This window comes from Cavia porcellus, unplaced genomic scaffold (genome assembly GCF_034190915.1).
Source record: "Cavia porcellus strain 051 isolate PalLab524CR breed Dunkin Hartley unplaced genomic scaffold, mCavPor4.1 scaffold_49, whole genome shotgun sequence".
Taxonomy (NCBI): domain Eukaryota; kingdom Metazoa; phylum Chordata; class Mammalia; order Rodentia; family Caviidae; genus Cavia; species Cavia porcellus.
Window position 1 is genome coordinate 80,915 of NW_026947532.1, and position 21,029 is coordinate 101,943.

The 21,029-nt window shown below is 56.3% G+C and overlaps 2 protein-coding genes across 2 annotated transcripts; one reads left to right on the forward strand and one right to left on the reverse strand.

Annotated features, from left to right (window-relative positions):
• Positions 1-311: 311 nt before the first annotated feature.
• Positions 312-2,646, forward strand: Nrarp (NOTCH regulated ankyrin repeat protein). Its single transcript, XM_063244375.1, has one exon. It carries the CDS (start codon positions 668-670, stop codon positions 1,010-1,012), a length of 345 nt encoding a protein of 114 aa, XP_063100445.1. The 5' UTR covers positions 312-667; the 3' UTR covers positions 1,013-2,646.
• Positions 2,647-15,150: 12,504 nt separating this feature from the next.
• Tor4a (torsin family 4 member A) lies at positions 15,151-21,023 on the reverse strand. Its single transcript, XM_005005076.4, has 2 exons — positions 18,489-21,023; positions 15,151-17,911 (listed from the first exon to the last, which is right to left on the reverse strand). The coding sequence occupies exon 2, from the start codon at positions 17,872-17,874 to the stop codon at positions 16,633-16,635; it is 1,242 nt and encodes a 413-aa protein (XP_005005133.1). The 5' UTR covers positions 17,875-17,911; positions 18,489-21,023; the 3' UTR covers positions 15,151-16,632.
• Positions 21,024-21,029: the final 6 nt, after the last annotated feature.

Here is a 21,029-nt window from a genome sequence, read left to right on the forward strand (position 1 = left end):
TGTGACCCAGTCGCTCCAGCCCAAATGCGGAGCCTCAAACGGGCCTGGGTCTGGCTGGCCTGGGGCAACGGAGTAAGGCGAGGTCCAGAGCGCGCGGACACACAGGTGGCGGCGGTGGGGCTGACACCCAGCAGCCACCTGGCCTGGTCAACCCGAGGCCGCGACCAGCGCCCCCTGCCGTGGGGTTCGCGGTTACCGAGGCACGCCCACGCTCCCGGCACCGCCCACGCCACGCCCCACGTGGGCGCGGCCCAATCCTGGGCCCGCCGGTGCGCGCGTCACGGCCGTCCATTGTTATGCAAATATAAGGACACTAAAAAGCGCCCTGCACAGCGGGCGAGCCAGAGCCGCGGCGTGGGGGGGCCGCGCAGAAGCTGCGTGGGGGTCTAGCCGAGCCCAGTAGAGCGCAGCCGGGACCTAGAAAGGAACTAAGACCGAGATCACGCGCGTCTCCCGGTCCCGCGAACGCAGTGCTCACCCCCCGTCGCCCGCACTCCCAGGCGCGACTGGATGCGGCGGGGGCTCCCGGCCCGGAGCGCACAGGGGCGGCGTGCAGGACCCGCGGGCGCCGCACCCTCCATGCGCCCAGGCAGCCGGGGGCCCGCGCCGAAGCCGCCGCCGCCGCGCTGAGCTCCGGCCCGGCCGTCGGCCCGCGCCCGGCGGCAGCATGAGCCAGGCCGAGCTGTCCACCTGCTCGGCGCCGCAGACGCAGCGCATCTTCCAGGAGGCCGTGCGCAGGGGCAACACACGGGAGCTGCAGTCGCTACTGCAGAACATGACCAACTGCGAGTTCAACGTGAACTCGTTTGGGCCTGAGGGCCAGACGGCGCTACACCAGTCGGTCATTGACGGCAACCTGGAGCTGGTGAAGCTGCTGGTCAAATTCGGCGCCGACATCCGCCTGGCCAACCGCGACGGCTGGAGCGCGCTGCACATCGCCGCGTTCGGTGGCCACCAGGACATCGTGCTCTATCTCATTACCAAGGCCAAGTACTCGGCCAGCGGCCGATGATGCCCGCCGGACCTGTACCTGACCCGGCCTGGGCCGCGCCCGTGTCATCTCTGCTGTTCCTTCCCGCCAACTACCTCGGTGTGCGCCGGGCTCGCCGGCCCTGGCGCCCGCGGCCACGGAGAACACCGCCCGACCCCGCACGCGCCCCTCGCCGGCCAGCGCCTCCCCGCGGCGGGCGCTGCGCCGTGCCTCGCGGGTGGGGGCGGGGCACGCCCGGCGCCTTTGAAACCTGAGTGCCGCAGCCAGCGAGCTCGGAACCCGGACACCGGATCCTGCGCCCAGCGCTTTCCTTCGGAGGTGAAGGCGCGCGGCAGACTCGGGCGCGGGATGACGAAGACCCCCACGGCCCCTGTATTTATCACGTGTGTGTATACTTGTGGGTGAAGTTTGTGCGCCTGATTTTTTTTGTTGTTGTTTGGAAAATATTGTGCGTGGTCAATACGGTTTTATGGGGGAAAGATTGATTTTTTTTCTAGTCTTAAAACTTAAAAACTTGAGTCTACCATTTCTTGGTTGCACTGAAAATACCGCCTACCCCACCGTTTTCCCGCCCCGCCCCTTCCCCGCCGCCCCACTCCTCCCTTCCCTGCGCCTTTGGGGAGCCCCGCCCGCCGTGGGTAGCCGCCACCCCCGCCCCCATCCGGCCGGGTTTTCGGAGTACGCACTAGGCCCTGGGAGTCACCGCGCGGGGCTGGCGCGGGGCTGGCGCGGGGCTGGCGCGGTGGGCAGGGGACCTCTCCCCTCCGAGTGAGCGCTAGTGTAGTTAACAGTCGGTTGCACACTTTTTAAAAGAAAAGTAAATGGATTTGCCACGATTAAATGTCATAACATTTATGACAGTATAAAATATTAACCTATTTTAAAGCCAAGTTTTAGTTGTATTTTTGAGTCTTGGTTATGAACCCCATTTTAAAGGGCGTTGTATCCAGCGTTGTTAAGGCAACAGTGTACCCATATTTATATTTTTATAAAATGCCTATGTGACTGTGAATCTCGCGTGCGATTGCTAGTGAGCAGGAGGGTCGAGCACGCTGCCTCGGCCTCCCCGGCTCGCGGATCATGCCCGAGGAGCCCGCCGTGGGGGAGGGGCTGCCCGCGGAGCTGGGCCGGGCCGAGGAGCCCTTCCTGGTTTCCGCGGTTCCAATTCTCTATGCAACCCCACACCCCTTGTTGTTTTGATCCTGGGAAATAAAAGGGAGGCTGAATTATTCAAATTTAAATGAGGTTTCCCCTTCACAGAAGTGCTGCTGACCCTGCGTGCAGAAATGGGGCGCGCTGGAGGACACAGGTGGGTGGAGGCGCTTCGTGCTGGCCGGGCATGCTTGGCCTCTCCTCGCTTTTATGAAACCGCGTGAGAAGAATATGTCGCTAATGCTGCGGAGCAGGCAGACACTGAAACAAGCACAGATCACTCCAAAGGGAGGTCTGTATTTTTTCTACATGCAAATGCCTTTTTAATTATGTTAATTAATGTTAAGACTTCCAGGCTTATGTCGAAGCTCTGTATGAGTCCCGGTTTGATCACTTCCAACTGGATAAAGTCTGCAGCACATTCCTGAGTGTACGATAGACTTGTAACCCGGAATGAAAAATTTAAAAATAAATTTTTCATTTGAACTTTTTATATTAAAAAATTCTGGGGTTTTTTTGGTCTTGGCACAGGTCACAGGTATCCTTTTCTGGGGAGGATCAGACCTTTCCCTTCCTCTAGGGGACCCCCAGGCAGAGCCTCAGTAGCCACATCCATCCAGGATGACCCCAAAGGACTTAGGAGGCACAGGGGCCACACTGACCCTGCAGCTGTTGTCACCCTTGCTTTGGGTTCTTGCTCTCTGTGCCCATCCAGCCTCAGAACCCAGTCCTGGGTGACCAGGGCCCTCTACTGTTTGCCCAGGCCCCAAAGGGCTACAGGTTTGGGGGACCTAGAAGTTGCTTGCTCCCTACAAGCAAAACGTTGCAGGCCTGGGCAGTCATTCCCAGAGGGTAGATCCAGTGAAAGCTCAGGGATGAGCCTGGTCCCAGCATCCGCAGTGTACAGAACTGGTACCCAAGAGCACAGGCTGGAGTGTGGGGCTGATGGGAGGTTCAGGGGAGCCGCTGACAGGTTGGGGGCCACCATAGCAGCAGACAGCTACAAAGCAGAAGCCCTAGAGAGTGGGCCAAGTGTAGGCAGGGAAGCTTTCCTGCTGATACCCCAGGACCCCTGTGGAACCAGCTGTCAGCCTCCCTGTTCTGTCCTGTCCAGGTCCTGCTCCTACCCTGGAGGAGCTTAGTCAGCTACACAGGGCTTTGGTGCCTCAGTACTGGCCTAGAGCCTAGAGCTGCACTGTCCACAGGCTTCCACACAACTGGTGGGCTACGTAATGGGAACACGCTGGCCTTGGGATGTCTGCCCTGGGCCAGCTGGGGCATCCGGAGGGTAAGGTTAGGCCTGGGTGCCACCAAGCACAGGAGAGAAAGACCTTGAACATGCAAACTTTCAACCTGCAGTAGGCCCAGTGCCTGCTCCTGCAACACATGCCAACCCTACCCAGAAGAATCTGGTGGCTTCCAAGCCTATGGCTGCCACCCTGGAGGAATGGCTCAGCTCCCCAGCATGGATACCAGGAGAGACCTGCTGTCGTCCCCCAGGAGAAGCTCCCTGCCACAGCCTAGGTGGCAGGCTACCAGGCTGCTCCATTGAGCAGAGTCCTACCAGACTCACGTACTTCTGCCAGCCATAGGCCGTACTGCAGGCAGACCCCTGGCAGAGCCCAGGTGTCCAGAGACCCAAACAGGATGGTGAGGTCAGCCCTCAAACTCATCCTGCAAGAGACCTGGGTAGAGAGGGGCTACCCAGGCCACCTGGCTGGTGAACAGAGGAAGAAGTCGCTGGCTCTGGACATGACCAGGGCAAAGCTGTGCTCCCCCTCCAGGGCCTCTGCATGCAGCCACCTGCCCATAGGTGCTGGCCAGTGGTGTGTTGTGCTGGTGGCCAGTGGCCAGTGGACTCCCTGGGCCATCCTCAACGCTGGTGAAGGAGGAGACACCAGAAGCCAGGAGTAGTAGTGCATTGTTGTACTCCCAACATTCAGACAGAAGCTAAGACAGGAGAATTACCTGGATGACTTAGCGAGTTCAAGGTAACCTCAGTTACACAGTGAGACCCTGTCTCCAAAGGAAAGTGGGCGACACAGGAGACCCATTTCCTCCTCTGCCCTGCCCTCCAGGGTCTGCAGGGTGGGTGGGGCTGTACAGCCATTGAGTGGGCAGGCCTGCCCTCAGGAGCCCCAAGGGAAGGTTTGGAAGACAGCAAATGGCCCAGCTGTCTCAGGGGCGGCCCCTGGACACCTAAACAGGAAGTGCAGGGGAGGTAGCCAGGTGCAGGGAGCAAAACTTGCCTGGAAACGTGCCGACTGCACAGGACTCTGGAGCCCTTGAAGCCAGCAGGAGAGGACAGAGGGGCGCGCAAGAGCCTGCGAGGGCCTTGAAGGCCGGGAAAGGGGACGCAGGCAGCTGGGAACAAAGCCGGGAGCGGGAGGGGCGTCCATGGGCTGTCGAGGCCCTCGGAGGCCTCGACGAGACCCTCGGGCTGGGGGCTGCAAGCGCCCGCACCCCCGCCCCAGTCCCGGCGAGCATTACACGGCTCGCGGTTCGTGGACTGTTGGTGTTTCTCCCCCCAGCCGCGGCCCCATTCATCTCAAGGCCTCTGCCCTCTGCAGCGCAGCGCTCCGCAAGCAGCTGCTATGCTAATGAGGAGAGCGGGCGGGGCCTGGGCCGGAGGGAGGGGGCTTTGCTGGGAGCGCGAGTTGTGGTCAGACTGGGGTTAAGGGTGGGGGCGGGGCTAGCGACGGGGCAAGACCCAGAGACTCCAAGTAGCCCACACCCGCTCTCCCCAGCCGGAAGGCGCGAGGCCGGCCACCCCTGGCCTTCGGGGACCACAGCCCACTCCCTGACGCCTGACGGGAGGGATGGGGGCTACCCTGGGGCCCGGGAAGGGCGACGGGCCTGGCTCCCAGGTCTCACAATAAGCCCATCCGGCACGGATTGGGCGGTGTCCTCCGGGTACGGGCGCGCGGGGCGGGCGCAGGCGGCCGAGGCAGGCAGGTCCGTCGGACGCGGAGCAGAGGTGCTGCCGCTGTGTGGCCGCGGCCCGCACTGCGCTGACTCCGGCTCCACCCGCCTTTCGGGGGCCCCTGGGGTACCCTGTGAGCCTGGGCCCGGCCGGGCGCCACGGAAAAGGGGAAACCCAGGGTGGCCACTGGACGGGCTTGGCACAGCGGGCAGGTCCTCAGCAACGGGCGCCAGAACCTGTGGAAACCGGCTCTGCTGCGTGGATGGGCTGTGAGAAGGCTCCAAGGGAAAAGCCAGGCAAGGTGCAAAGGTTTACTTAGGGGACAGGAGCAGGACAGGCCATTGTGGCCCACGCGGGTGTCCCTCAGGCTAAAGCCAGAGCACTGCTTGCTTTGGACAAAGTTGGATGGGTGGGAGCTGGAGATTTAGCTCAGCGGCATAAGCGCCTGTCTTGCAAGCAGGCAGTCGTGAGTTCAATCCCCGGTACCGATAAAAAGGAAAAAGACAAAAAAAAAAAAAAAAAAAAAAGTTGGATGGGTGTTTCTGAAGGTGGCACTTGACTGAGGGCACCAGAGGCAGGGGCAGCCATCAGGGTGGTAGGCCAGTGAACCTGGCATTGGCTCCAGGCTCCTGTAGTCCCAGGGACACCCAAACCTGGAGTATGGCCTTTCACAGCCATGCATCGCCAACTGCATGCCCAGGGGAAGGAGACCATTCCAGGGCCTGAGACAGTGGTCACTGCATGTTACATTGTAGACCCTGGGGACCTTGGGCGTGGATGATGGGGGCTGATCAGTGACGCTGCCATGGAACTCAGATCCCATCCAGTACAGGTGGTCCCAGACTGCAGCCTCTCTGACACCTCCTGCATTCTGTCCAGGGAAGTGGGCAGGGGGTGTGCAGGGAAAGAGCCCTCTTCAGAGTAGCCTGCCCCAGGACAGGGGATGCCCTACCCTCCCTGGAGTGTATGGAGTTCCTCACAACAGTCAGTGCCATCTGGTGCCTGCAGATGAGAAACCCCCAGGGGGTTGAGTAAAGACATCTCATAAACTTTCCAAGGAGAAAAGATGACACTGGAAAAAGTGCTGTCACACCCCAGAAGTATTTCTCTCACTTCTAAAGAAGTTGGGGCACATGTACCAGGCCTATAGTTGACATTAGGGTCCTACTTCTTGGATTCGTGAGTGGTTAGCCCAGAGCCAGCCACTTGGACCTCTATCACCTTTAGTGATACTTCCTGCAGCCCAGCATGGTGACACACACCAGTAATTGCAGCCCTGTAAGAGGGTGAGACAGTATTACAAGTTTGAGCTCAGCCTGGACAACTTAGTGACTTAGGGAGACCCTGTGTCAAACTTTTTTTTAAAAAAATAGAGCTGGGGATGTAACTCAGGGCAAAGGCCACAGAGCACATCACGATGGCTATGTGTGTGCCCACGCAGGTATGCATGCACACACACAGACAGGACATTTCCTGAAAGTTGTTCTTGCACAGCTGCCTACATCCCTTTGGTTTCATGATCAGTCTCACTCCTGACTGCAGCATCCCAGCCCCACCCTCACAAGGAGTACTGACTGCCCGAACTCCCAAGCCATGCAAAACTCGGTCCCTATCTATGCCCTGCTGGGGCTTCCTCCCAGGAAGGGCATGCTGCATGCTCTAGGTTTGTATATTTGTACTGAAGGAATTTTTAGAAATTCAGGCTTCAGCAACATGCTTGAACAGGAAGCAGCAGCCGTTGTAAGGTGTGGACTACAGCAAGCCTGCCATGCTGAGAGCCACACAGCCCTAGTTAGGGAGTTGTGTGTCCAGATGCAGGGTAGTATGCCCAGGGCACCCTGATGAAGATGAGCACTGAGGCCCAAGTGCACTCTAAGGTGCCCCCATCTACCACATAAGCATAAGGAACTGAGAACTGAACCCAAGGCCTTCACACTGAGCTAATCTCCAATTCTTCATTCAGGACTGAACTGAAACTTGCCCAGGATGAACTGAAACTTGCAATCCTCCTGCCTCAGCCTCCCAGAGCACTGGGATTACAGGTGTGAGCCACCACAGCCAGTGTGTCTCTTATGCTGGCAGAGAAGAATCTGCCAAAACCTGGGTTCCTGAGGCCAAGCTTTGAAGAAAGTTCTGCTGCCAGTTTTCCTTGTAGGACCTGCATACATGTCTTTTCTCATTTTGATTGAGGCTGGGATAAATTGTTAGGTCGATCATTCCTATTCCTAGAAATCAAGTTTGTGGTGCTTTAATTTGCAAGCAGTAAAACAGCTACCAAGAGTGTGATGGGTTCGGACAGAAGCTGTGCCCGGCCAGAATAAAGGATACAGGTCAGCACAAGGCTCTCCAAGCCCCCAGCCAGCTCCTCCCACCTTGACCAGGCCATCACTGAACCCCCACACTTCGCCATAGGTGCAGCTGCATGCCAGATCCTCCAGCAGTTCGGCTTGAGGTAGGCAGGGACACTGCAGGTGGGGAAAGCACCCTGCTGAGGGTAACCCTGCCCTCGAGTGGGCACCAGGGAGGGGAGAGGAAAGGAAGGGCAACACTAAGCCTGGAGGCACCTAGAGGCTGGCATCTGCACGAGGCTCTCCCATCACCTGCATCCTGGGCCCACCAGAGAGGCTGCACCTGAGAGTGACAGGGAGACCCTGCGCTGCTGGTGTGGATGCAGGGGTCCAGCATCCACAGCTCCAGCATCCACGGCTGCAGGCGGGAGACTATCGCACACACCCAGGGGGCAGTGGCGACAGCAATAAAAGCTGTTTGAGAGGGCGAAGACTTCAACACAGTTACTAAAATATTTCCAAATGCCTAGAGGATGCTGTGTAAGAAATCGAAGGGGAGGATAGGGAAATGAACTATTGGAGAATGTCAGTGAAGAAATAAAAATTTTAGAAAAGAAATCAGAAATACTTTGCAGAACAATTTGGCAGTTCCTTAAAATGCTAAAAATAGAGTTTCCACGGCAACTCCAAGCCTACATGTCCCCAAGAAGAATTCAGTGACACAACCACAAAAAAAGCATCGTGTAATAGTCCTGAGCAGCAGCACGGCAGCACTCAAAATTGGAACAACCGAACTCTTTGGTGGGAAAGCATCTGTGTGGGGCTGGGGGCCCAGACCTTCCGCTCCCACTGAAAACGCCAGGCCTCAGGGTCACCGCCAAGACAGCAGGCAGCGGGACCAGCTCATACTTGGGCTGCTGTTGGAGTGGCAGGACCCTCCCTCCTGCTTGCCACAGGTCAGCTCCAGGTAGCGTCCCAATCCAGAGCGCTCTTGAGTTAGGGAAGGCTCTCCCTGCTTCAGCCTCCATCCGGAGCTGAGATGACCCCTCCTGGAGGCCTCATCCTGCTGTCCACGTGGACTGTAGCAGCCGTGTGGCCCTCAGCTCATCCAACACCTGACCGGCGCAGCCCCCCAATGAGACAGGAGACGCTCTTGTGGGCGACAGTTAACTGCTGCTTTATTCACGCGGGCTCTGGTTTATATATTTGGCCGTGACCAATCACAGGCTGCCACGAGGAAGCAGGGCGGGAATGGGACGCAGGCTCTGGCTACAATATCCAGCTGTGGCCAATCAGGAGTTGCCACAGAGTACGGAGTGAGCACGAAGTGCGCACGGGTTGGCTAATTTAAAGAGGGACGTAGCGCATTGCGGAAGCTGGCGTGGTCCTTAGTCCCAGGTGGGGTATGGTATGTTGAGCGCCTGCGCCCAACAAACACCCTCAGACCTTGACCTGGCTCTGCAGGACCTATGATAGCATCTGCAAGAAACTCATGCTTGTGCAATGATGCAGTAGGTTATCCCCAACACTTGAGAGGCTGAAACAGGAGGATCACAAATTTGAGGCCAACATGAGAAACTTGGTGAAACCCTGATTCAAAAGGAAAAAGGAGGTGGGGGCTGTGGTTGTACTTCAGTGTTAAAGTGGCCAATGTGTGCAAGGCCCTGAGTGCAGCACTGCAAAAGAGAAGGAGAGACAGAGGGAGAGAAGATGAGAAGGACCAACAATACCACACAGGAAGCTCAGAGTTAAAGGGCATAAAAACAGAGATGAAAACCCACCAGGATCCACAGCAGACAGGAAATGTGAGAAGAAAGAATCAGCAGACGTGAAGAGAGAACAAGGGAAACCTCTAGTCTGAAAAAAAGGAAAGAAAAAAGAATAAATAAAAATATCAACGGGGCCTTGTGTATCGGTAGGACATCATCAAGCACAGCCAAACATACACAGTGGGAATCTCCACAGCATGAAAAGAAAAGAGGCCAAAATACATTTGAAGAAATTCTCAAAGTTTCCCAGGTATGGTGGCACACGCCTGTGATCCCAGCACTCAGGAGGCTGAGACAGGAAGGTTGCCACTAATTTGAGGTCAGCCGAGATTATATATACTCTGTCTCAAAATAAAAAAAAAAAAATTTGCTGCAGGCCTCAAATGTGTACATCAAAGAAGCTCAGTGCAATCCACACCCAGACACCCGGACAAGTCACAAATTAGTGAAAGTCAAATAAAAAGAGAACTGAAAGCAACAAGATAAAAATGTCTTAAGCACAGGGATCCACAATGGGATCAGCAGGGGGCATCGGGTCAGAAACAGGAAACAGGAGCAGTGAGCTGACAGTTTTAAAGTATTCCAAGGAGAAAAACTGTCAACCAGGGACTTCTGGGGCTTTTTGGGCATGGCCCTGGGTTCACCCCCATCACCGTGGAAAAGGAAGAAAAAGGGGTTCCACATCCACCAAAACCACCCCTGAACTCATACACAAAAACCACAAGCCTTGGCAAAAGAATCTTAAAAAGTGGGGAAAAACTCGGTCTACATGGAATGAAAAACTTAACATGTTCAACTGTCACTGAGCTGTGGAGCCACCCATAGAGTCTGAAACACCCCCAGAGAGCTTCTGCATTCTGGGGGGGCTTTGGGGAATTGATTGGCTCTGCCCTCATCTGGGGCTGGAGGCTTCCCCGGGGGTCAGGAGGGAAAGCCTAGCCAAAGGGAGAGCTCTGGAGTGTGATCGTGGGCTCCACCTCACCCCTGACCCCTTCCTCTGCTTCTCTCCAGGGCACTCTCCTCCACCGCACCCTTCCTTCACGATGGGTGCTGCACCTTCACCAAAGCCTGAAAACCATGGAGTCAACTGACAACAGCCTGAACTCTCTGGAACCTTGAGCCAGCATAAATCTTTCCCCCTTTAAAATGTTTTCTTCTGCCAGGCGTGGTGGTGCACACCTATGATTCCAGCACTCGGGAGGCTGAGGCAGGAGGATTGCCATGAGTTCAAGGCCAGTTTGGGCTACACAGTGAGTTCAAAGCCAGCCTGCAGTACATACTGAGATCCTGTCTCAGAAAAAAAAAAAATCACAAAATGTTTCCTAATGTATGTTTTCACAGTGACTGAAAGCTAACACAAGACCCAATGTTACTCCCATCAAACCTCTAGAAGTCTTATCTTCAGAAATAGAACAGTGAACTTGTTCATCTGTCATTTTAGGAAGAGCCCTAAAATTCAAAGTCTGGACCCTGATAACCTAGTGCAGTGGGGTGAACTCATGGTATGTGTGCTGCAGTGGGCTGTTTGTTGTCACTGCAAGGTCTAAAAGGTTCACCAGCACCATGCTGGATACACCCTATCAGCCATAAACACAAAGAGAAATTTTTTTTTCTACAGGAATTATTATTAAAACTATAGGAATCAAACTAGAGGCTCATGTGTGTCACCACTGGGGAAAGAAAAGAAAAAGAAAAAAGAATGAGTAGCAATAATAGATGAGTCCAACAAGCTTGCAAGATATAAGAGAAACTATAGATTCTGCCGGCGTGGGCAGGAATGTAATCCTAGCTGAGGCAAGAGACTGTTGAGTTTGAGGCCAGCCTGAACTATACAGACCTTCTCTCAAAAATCACAATAAAGAAATTACACAAATTTTATTTCCCTGGGCCAGTAGTGAATAATGAAATTAAGAAACCAATTCCACGTGCAACTCATCAATATAGGGAATACACTTTGCAAAACCTGTACACGGGAAAACACAAAACATCGCTGAGACACAGCAGTGATCTAAGTGAGGAGCGGCTTGGGGGCGTGCAGCCCCGCCCCGGCCTGGCCTGCGCGCAGCGTATCCCCAGCGGCCCGCTGCCGCTGTCGGTCGCGTTGCTGCCACTGCCCAAAGGCTCACAGGTCTGCGCGCTGCCGCTGGCTTAGGGGCGAGGGTGTGGCCTCAGTAGAATCAGCCGGAAGCAGGCCACAGGAACAGGAGCCGGGAGTCCACCTGCGCAGAGGTCGAAGTTGCTGTTAACAGACTAACTTGCTGTTACCTATAAGCTGATTACTTTCTCTAGTTCACCTGACTTTCAGTTCCTAGGAAAGTAAGTATGGCCATTGTTGGGTCTCGAACTCAGTTCATTCCAAATTTCTGCTCAAACACTGAAAAGTGGCCGGGTGTGGTGGCTTAGAACTCAGAAGGCTGAGGCAGGAGGATTGCTCAAGTTCGAGGCCAGAACTATACAGACCTTTATAACGAGACTGCTCAAAAAGACAAAAAGCAAAACAAAAAAAGACTGAAAAGTTTGAGAACTTAACTTATTTTTCCCATAAGAAATAATGGAAAACCAAATAATTGGTTCTGAGGCCCAGAAATTCACTTATAAATACATATTTCCAGGACTTTCACACATTTTGTGATTATTTCTTTCCTTAACCCTACTACAGCTCTGTTTTCCTCTTAGTGTCTCTGCCTAGGTCACTAACCCTGTGTCCTTAGTGAGACAGTCTGGGACTCCTGCCAGCCAGCTTTTCAGGTCAGATTCTGCATTCAACACTGAGCAGATTTTCCTGCACTTTGCTGTTCCAGTACTGGGAAGTTCCAGCATGGAGCCGTTTGACAACTGAGGTAGCACTGTTCATACGCAGCTGAAGGGATGGATCAAAGACCTCCACATTGTTAATACAGCAGTTCTACACGCCCAGCTCGACCTCTGGAGCCACCTTCCACCAACACTTGGACATCTTTGCTCTGTCCTCAAAACTGTCAGCCTGATCTGAACATTCATGCAGAAAGATGAGGGACTAGAGCCAGTAAAACAGTCTTCAACAGCCTTACTTACTTGACCGAAAAACTATGAAACTCAGCGGTCAAGAGTAAGGTGCCGGGGCTGGGGATTTAGCTCAGCGGCATAAGCGCCTGCCTTGTAAGCAGGCAGTCGTGAGTTCGATCCCCGGTACCGATAAAAAGGAAAAAGACAAAAAAAAAGAGTAAGGTGCCGATCCGAGTGGTGGGATGGAGAGGCGAAGAGGACAGAGGGGTCGTGAGGACGGCAGTGGTGTCTGCCTGGCCAGGCTACAGCCGCATGGCCTATTCCAACCCAACCTGGGCACTATTGAGAAGCACTTTGCCGTGGGATTAAAATCCATAGCTAGGTGTGGTGCTACACACCTATAAAGCTGGCACCCAGCGAGGTTGATGCAGGAGGAGGGCCTTAAATTCAAGGCCTGCTGAGGGAGTTCAAGATCAACCTAGGCTATATAGCAAGACCCTGTCCCCAAAAAGACCAACCAACAGGGGCTGGGGATTTAGCTCAGCGGCATAAGCACCTGCCTTGCAAGCAGGCAGTCGTGAGTTCGATCCCTGGTACCGATAAAAAAAAAAAAAAAAAGAGAGACCAACCAACAAAAGAGGACAAACCAGCAGCAACAGGAAGCAGGTGTGCCCCTTTGAGCAGAGCTGGGCTGGGATACCACAAGACTGGGCAAGATGGAGCTTTAGGAAACAGAGGCAGCTGACTGAGTCTGAACTGTGCTGCAGCCGCACTTCATGGATCTGCTAAACATCTTCCAACTGCCCACTTTCAGCACTGCACGGCCTACAGCGGTGCCTCCATAAAGCTGCTTCTCCAAAAGAACCAGAAAGCTAAATGTGAGGCTTGAATCAGACCGAGTGCTTGGGCAATGAGCTGTGGAGGACACTGGGTGTTGATGACCTTGATAGCAGGGCAGGAGCTGGGGACAAGGAGGAGCTGGGGTGGGACCAAGACATGGCTGCAGCTGCACTCTGTGGGGAAACCAAGTCTACACCCGCACACACTTCACTGAACTCACCTCTAGGAGGCAGACAAAAGGGCAGGACCTCTGTGGAACATGACAGGACCCGGCAGATGACAGTGAATGAGACCTGAAAGAGCTGAGACAACCGAGACGTCCTGACCCCAGGTAACCAGGGAAGTGCTAACCTGGCCCAACAGGTTGTGCTGAAGAATCTGGCAGCACTGGGAGTCCTCAGAGAAAAGGCCCGAAGACCTCCCAGAGATTTTTCAGGCATCATATTGGTCAGCTTTTTGTCCCCGTGACCAAATCCCTGAGGAATAGGAAGAAGGAGGGTTGAGAGGGCTCATGGCTTCAGGTTTCAGGCCAAGATAGGCTGGATCCACTGAGAGGCTGCAGAGAGCAGATGTCAAGGTGGAGAGGCTGGCAGAGGGGAGCTGCAGTCAGGAAGCAGACAGAGCAGCAGGGCAGCCCAGGAAAGACACCAGGAGACCAGAGTCCTCCCACAGGACTTCACCCCCAACAGCACTGCAGCAGTGAACTGATCAGTGGGCCAGCATGGCGATCCAGTCAGTTCTTGGGCCCACTGCCCATTGTGGGCTCAGCCAAGAATTCGATGCAGGGTTAGGCACCCTGTCCAGTGCTGTGGGAGACACTTCATGAAGTGCCACAGTGGGTCCCTGCCAGGTCTCAGGACTCCTGGACACAAGAGTGTGGAATCAAGTGCTGGGTAGGTGTGGGGAGAGTAGACTGACTGGGCAAGCAGTGTATTACACCCACAAACCCACATGCAGGATCTAACAGAACGGAAGCTACAGGATGTCTAAAAGGGAGAGCTGTTTCATACCTAAACGCATTCAACAAAAATTTCAGGGATTTCAGGTATGAGCCCAGCCTGGGTAACCTAACAAGGCCCTCTTTCAAAATCAAAATAAAAGGTCTGTGGACGTGACTCAGTGTGAACCCTCTAAGTGCAGCCAGGACTTTGGGGAAGAAAACATAAAGTATGACAACTGAAAGGTACAGAGTCAAGTCACATAAACTTAGGAATACTTACAATAAACGTAAATGGACTAAGTTGGCAGCTCAGAGACTAGGATTGTCAAGTTTGACTTATTGAAAATCCAACTACTTGCTCTTTACAAGCAAGAAGAGTAAATCCCAGACACTGTTTCATTACCCTGAGACAAAACACACTTTAAGAAAAAGCTGCTTTCAATCTGGGCATATAACTCATGAGCGTAAGCACCTGCTTGACAAGCACAAGGTCATGAGTTTGATTCTTGGCACAAAAAAAAAAATGATGCTCTCAAGAGAGACAAGAATAACTACAGGGACACAGGGAACATGTGGAGAAGGCTCAGCATGCTGCAAACAGCTGCTCACTGTCATACGTGGATGATCTGATTAGTCAGCACCTCCCTCAGCCAGCCCCAGGAGTCTACTTACAGCATCTATTTAGACAAAAAGGAAAATTCCTTCTTAGTGCTGGAGGATTTGGTGCCAACAGTCAACATGGCTTGAGAGAGAACTAGTTAGTATAGCACACTACTGGGGGTGTCTGGCTAAGCCATGGGATGAGATGCCAAGAACTCCCTCTGATCCCTGCCTCTTCCTCTCTGGATCTTCCCTGTGCTCCGCTTCCTGACTGGCATGAGGTGAACAGCTTTGCTCTACTTGCCTATTCTACCATGCTGTTGCCTTGGGGCAACCTACCAGTGACTGAAGCCACCAGAATCATGAGCCATAAATGAACCTCTCCTCTTTGAAGTCATGGGTGCTGGGTGTTTTGTGCCAGTGGCGGGAATCTGACTGATATTTCTGAGCTACGAGTGCCCTTGGTCCTCCCTCACCATCAGCTTGCCAAGTCTGCACCATTTCCATCTCCAGGTGTTTCTCAAAACTTGTCAAATTAGTATGTTGTGTTCACGTGAAGATTTAGAGAACCTGATAAATCTACCAGTAGGTGGGATAGTTCAGCATGCCCTTCTCAGTTATTAATAGGTCAAACAGACCAAACAAACAAACAAGCAACTTGCTGGGGTTTAGCCACATGATTTATTACAGGTGTGATACAATCAGTTCACGGTGCCAAGTGCACATTCCTATTAAGCACTGAAATCTACTTTGATGGGATAGTTTAGAAATAAATAAAATCCCACATAGGTTTCAGCAGACACCTGTGGGTGCTGCTAGCTGGGTAGAGAACATGCACTCCACCTACCTGGGGAGGTGACACCTTGAGGTCAGTGCTGTGCTGGGCAGGGACAGTCCTGGGGGACCCCCATGGGGAGCAGTGAGGATCCCAGCATCACACCCTGGAACATCAGCACAGAGCTGAGGTGGTGCAGAGCCAATGCCCTCCATTGGGGCTGGAAGAGGGAGCCCAGTCCCAGGGGAGGAGGATCCTGATCTCCCCAGGCCAAGTGGCTGTGCTTGGCTCAGGTTGGACTGCTCAGTCTGCCCCAAGACTTGGACCTGAATCCCCACAAATGAGCAGGCCCTCAGGTAGTGGGTTAGCGGGCCCCTCAAGGGACACCGGCTCTGATAGTTCCAGGAAGGAGCTCAGACCAGGGACATACACATCCCAGGCCTTAACCTCAGGTAGCACCGCCACCCCCAGGGGCCTCTCATTCTTTGCCCCACTCAGGTTTTTGTCCTAATCAATGTCCTGCTGCAATCCCACCTGCTGTACCCTCCTGAAGGGCTGGGGTGAAGCCAGGCACTGCACCCCAAGATGAGTCACCAGACAAGCTCCCAGCACTGAGCAGCCTCTTCCTCTTAAGGCTTGTGCTGTGGAAGGAGCCAGGGCTTCCCAATAGTATGGTGTGAAGGCCCTGAGGATTGTCTGGGAGAGGCAGATAGCTTTGACATCAAAGGCCACCGCACTGGAGACAGATGTACAGCTGTGGTGGTCACTGCACCCTGGCCCAGGCCTCCACCTCTCCCATGGCCTGGCATATGCGCTGTGCACTCCGGGAAATGCCACAGACAGGGGGCCTGACCACTCTCTAGGGACAGGAGCCAGAGTGGCATCAGCTGGATTCAAGACATACCTGTTCAGCCACCAGGAAATCGGGGCCCCCCACTTAGGCCCATTCCCTGTCCCAGAGCACTAAAAGAGTCCCCTGGCCACACTTTGGGATTGGAGACATCTATCCTCTCCACTGCCCTCTAGGGAGCTCCTGGGAAGGAAGGCTGCAGCAAGCCCCCCATGCTGGCTCTGTGACCCGGGGGACTGGCTGTATGTCCTGGGGGCTGCTGGCCCTGTAGGATCACTTTCTACCAGGGGAACAGCCTGCCTACTTCCTGGGGCTGCAGGAATCCTGAATGGAGTCAAACCTGAATGGGGTCAAAGATGGGAAGGTGGCTGGCTGCCTGTGGCCCCAAGGACTCTCCAGGAGCCCTGGGGTGGAGGCAGAGTGGGGTACTTGCAGTCCAGTCACTCCCATCTACCCCCTCCTCAGGCAACCCAGCCCTGGCCCTGAGTCATAGGCCCCGTGCCAGAGTCCACACCTGCACTACAAGAGGTTCACTGTGGCCACCACCTGCTTGCAGCCCGTGACAGCAAACTCGCGGCCTGCAACCTGGTAGTAGCTGAGCTGTGCAGCCAGGCTCTCTGCGCGCGCTTGCTCAGGAAAGAAGCCCTCTCCAGCCATCTCGTCCCGGAAGCAGCTGACCACATCCTGCTTGTCCAGTAGCAAGAAGGGCACAACGGCTGCGGAGCTCCACAGCGGGTGCTCGCGCACCAGCAGCTCCTGGAGGCGTGTGCGAAGCTCCTCCTCCGCCACAATGGCATCGGGGCCTGGGGCCAGAGCGCGGGACGCGTTCTGCAGCACGAAGCGCGTGACCTCGGCCCCACCCATGCCGCTCAGTAAGACATAGATGGCGTTGTGGAACTGGTGTGCCCGCTGCGGCTGCAGGAGGCCATGCAGCTCGTCCAGCAGCGCAGGTGGCAGGAGCTCTGCCTCGTCCAGCACCACAAGCGGCGTCTTCTCCTCAGCCTCCGCCTGCGCCACCACAGCAGCCACCCGACGCGCCAGCTCCTCGCGGCAGCCCTGTGCAGCGTGCGGCTCAGGGCAGTGGTGCTGGGCATGGTACTGCAGCACGAGCGCCCCATCCTCCAGCACCGCGTGGAAGTGGCGTGCCAGCAGGCGGCCCACGTGGCTCTTCCCCACGCCGCTGGGCCCGTGTAGCGCCAGAAGCAGCGGGCGACTGTGCACATGCGTGGCCAGGTAGTCACGCAACAGCGCCATGATTCGGCTCACTGCGGCGGGCTGTCCGAATACGGCGCGCTGCAGCGCCTTCTCTAGTCCGTCGAGGTCATAACGCTGCGCATTGTCATCCAGATTCTCGATGGCATTCAACACCTGGAAGCCCACGATGGCTACCAGCAGCAGCAGGCAGCGCTGCGCGCGGCTCTGGCGCTCCGCACGCGGCCGGCATCTGCGCGATGCCTCGGGGTAGAGCACCACGCGGCTGCGCCGCCGTCTCTTGCGAGGCGTCCGGGGCTCCAGTTCGGCCGGGCCATCAAAGGTGAAGAACTTGGGTTTCGCCAGGTCGGTGCGCAGAGTCCCAGGACTGCAGCTTGGCCTGAGAGCCCCGGGCCCCTCGCTCGACCCTACGCCGGGCTGCAAGAGGCTGCGCTTACGCAGGACGAACACGCGGCGGCGCAGGCGGAGCGCGGCGCGTACCGACGCTATCACGTAGGGGTCCGGGGTGCGAGGCCCGGGGTTCGCGGGGTTCGCGGGCTGCGGGTCCATGGCGAGGGGCCAGTGTTCGGCATGCAGGTCACCCGCCCTGCAAGAAAAACGGGGAGCTCGCTGACTCCGGCCACGGGCGCCCCGACTCAGGGTCCGCGGGCTGCGGCTCGGCCCCACTTCGCTTGCTGACCAGGAAGCTGTGGCCGTGCAATGCAAATCCCACGGGTGCGCCCGCCCACCCGAGAGGCCTCGGCCAAAGGAAGTGGCGGGGGGGGGGGGGGAGCTATCGACATCTGCTGGCTTCCTGGAGGAGTCAGGGTCCGCCAGCCAGGGGCCGGAGGAAGTGAGGTCAGGTGACCCACCCGGCTTAGGGTCCCACCGGGCTGCCAGGCGTCAGGTCCACACATCCCAGAGGAGCGGGTTTAGAGATAGAAAGCAGACCCCGGGAGCTCGGAGAGGGCCTGTACCCCCAGAGTTTGGGAGGCTTCGAAGCTTTGTGAATGCGCCCCAGGCTCTGCCAGGCCTCTCAGCCCCATGCCAACTGAGGTCCTATCAGTAGCCACCTCCCCAACACTGCGGAGGCGGCGATGGGGAGTCCCGCTGCTGGCAGGGGTGAGACGCAGAGAGGAACAGAAGAGCAGGAGGAGGGATGGAGCCCTGGTGCCCGACCCTACCTAGAGCTGCGCGCTCCCCAGCTCCGTGCCCTCTGCACAGCTGCGGCCCTGAGACGATGCAGGAAGCAGGAAACGCCGGGCTCCGGGGTGCGGTGGTTTTGGGGCCTTCCGGGCCGCGACACCTGCGGGTCCCCAGGGAGAGTCCGCAGCGGAGGAAGCTCCAGGGAGGTTTCCGCTTCCCGCAGAGGAAGTGAGTCAGGGGTGCAGCCGGGCGGGACTTAGGCTGGACTGAGGCGCTGGGCGAGGAGGTCTGGCTGTCGGCCAGGGCCCCCTCTCAGGCTGGTCACCCCCTCCTCAGCTTGCGGCTCCCACAGGAGACTGGTTTGGCGAAGAGGACCCCCTGCGGCCTCCTGGATCTCCGTGCTGCCCAGTCTGCCCAACACGGACCACCCCCCACTACCACTGCCTCTCCTGTGCCTGTCCGGCTGGGTTCTCTAATCTTAGCCTGACCTTCCTCTGTCCCATCTCTGCAACCCCCAACAAGGCCCCCTTACTATCCCCACCACCCCAGACGGGCCACACTTAAAAATAACCCAACCTAACCACAGCCTAGTCTACAGTGCTGAGGCAGGGTGCTTGAGGGTCACAGGGTTACAGGGTGGCAGGTGCAGGACTGGCGAGTGGGGAGGAACTGTTAGGACATTGAGTATTAGAACCCAGGCGAGGTAGAGGCCCCCACACTGCACATGAGGTTCAGGGTCCCTTTGGCAGCTGGGCACATGTGGAACTTGGCACAAGGTAGAGGGCAGAGGCCCCAACTTTCCGGTCCACCTGCCTGCTGTTGGCCAGGCGCCCCTCCTTTGGAGGCAGCCTCCCCATCTCCCTCACTTGCACGGAGGCAGCATGCACAGGCCTAATCCCAGGCAATCCTGTCCCCAGCTCCCCAGCCATCCAGGATATCCTTCTGCAGAAAGTTGTGAAAGCCCTGAGGCAGGGAAGAGGGTTCTCCAGGACCCCTCTGGTCTCCACAGTTTCACATTTTACTGATGAGGCGGGCAAGGGCTACAATAAGGAGGTGCTACATCCATGGGTGGGTGTAGTACTGGCAAAAGCTACTGCCAAGCCCGTGATGGCCCAGAGCCCACCCTCAGGTGGGGAAGAAGCTCACTGAAGCATTCTGTCAGGCTGGCTACCCTTATAAGGCCAAGGGGAAACCTGGCCCTACACTTTCCTTCCTGGTGCAAAGACCACAGTCCAATTCTTGACACCTGGGTCTCAGCCCCAGTGCACTGTGCCCCATCCTGGAGGCTTTGCTTCCTGCACACCTACCTAGCCGCAGCCACTGCACTCTCAGGACTCACACTGTGGGGCTGAGCCCCTGACAATGGTGGCTTGGAGGACGACAGCACCCCCCTCCCATCGCAGGTGTCCTCAGTACCCCCAGGTGTTTACCTCTTCAGGCCATACCTGCCAAGGTAGTCCCCTGAGGATGGTCCCTCCAGGCTGTCTCTGCAGCTGTCACCCCTCCTTAGTCACCGATGCACTCAAATAGACTTTTGCATCCTGGGGTCCCACCCTCCACCAGTGACCAAGCTGACTGTGACGGTCAGCTTGGCAGTCTTCCCTCTCGTCTCCCCAATACACACTGATCCTTGGCTCTGACCTGCGCCCCATGGCTACTCTGGCCCTGGTCTCCCCAACTGTGGCTCTTGCCACTGTCCCCTGCAGGCAGACCTGGAAGGACCCGGAGCAGGCCAGCTGTCCATCCTGTGACCACAGGTGACCCTCCACACTGCCCACTGCCTCACCAGTGTCAGATACACTCCTGGCCACCTTATAGTGGTCATTTCCTGCTCCAGGAGTGACACGGACGAATGCCAGCAGAGGGCCCCCGTCCATACCACCAGCCTGCCCTCCCTGCATGTCTGCACTGGAGGCCCAGGGCCCTGACTTGCTGCCCCACCCCAAGGACCACTCTTCACTCTAGAGTCCTTCCCACAGCCCATTTTCTTACACTGCTGGTCCCAACAACTCCCTACTGAGGACTCCCTGTGGCTAGGCTATAGTCTGAGCACAGTCTTGAGGCTCTGCCTTCATGAGGTGTGAAGAGGTAGAAACCTCATTAACCAGGGACCTCTGAAAGGATTAGGATTTAACAGGGTCACCAATAGGGAGCCCCAAGATCCAGTGTAGGGTTATGAGATGGGATTCAGGAGCACATGCACTCACTGCCTCTCCTCACCATGTCATGCCTGCATCTCACAGCCCCCAGCGCTGGCTCCATCCAGGAGGCTTCAACAGATATAGCCCTGGGCCTCCAGATCCTCCCTGTGATTGCATGACACCCTGACTCCCATCTGCCCATGCCCACCCCATCTCCACGGAGGACTGAGGCTGAGGCTCCTCAAACCCACCACCCCCTTCTCCACAGGGACCTGCCTCCTGCAGCCATCACAACAGACAGCTCAGAGTGGTCACCCAGCTGTGAAGTCCACCAGCTCCAACCCTGCAGCACTGTGCCTAGGCTCTGCATCCTGTTGGGGGAAGCTCCTCAGCCAGGACCCAGATGAGAGCCAAAGAGCTGGTCTGTCCCAGCCTTGG

What these genes read in the sequence shown, in the direction of transcription:
- Nrarp (XM_063244375.1), top strand. Translation starts at nt 668, where the DNA reads ATGAGCCAGGCCGAGCTGTCCACCTGCTCGGCGCCGCAGACGCAGCGC.
- Tor4a (XM_005005076.4), bottom strand. Translation starts at nt 17,874, where the DNA reads ATGGACCCGCAGCCCGCGAACCCCGCGAACCCCGGGCCTCGCACCCCG.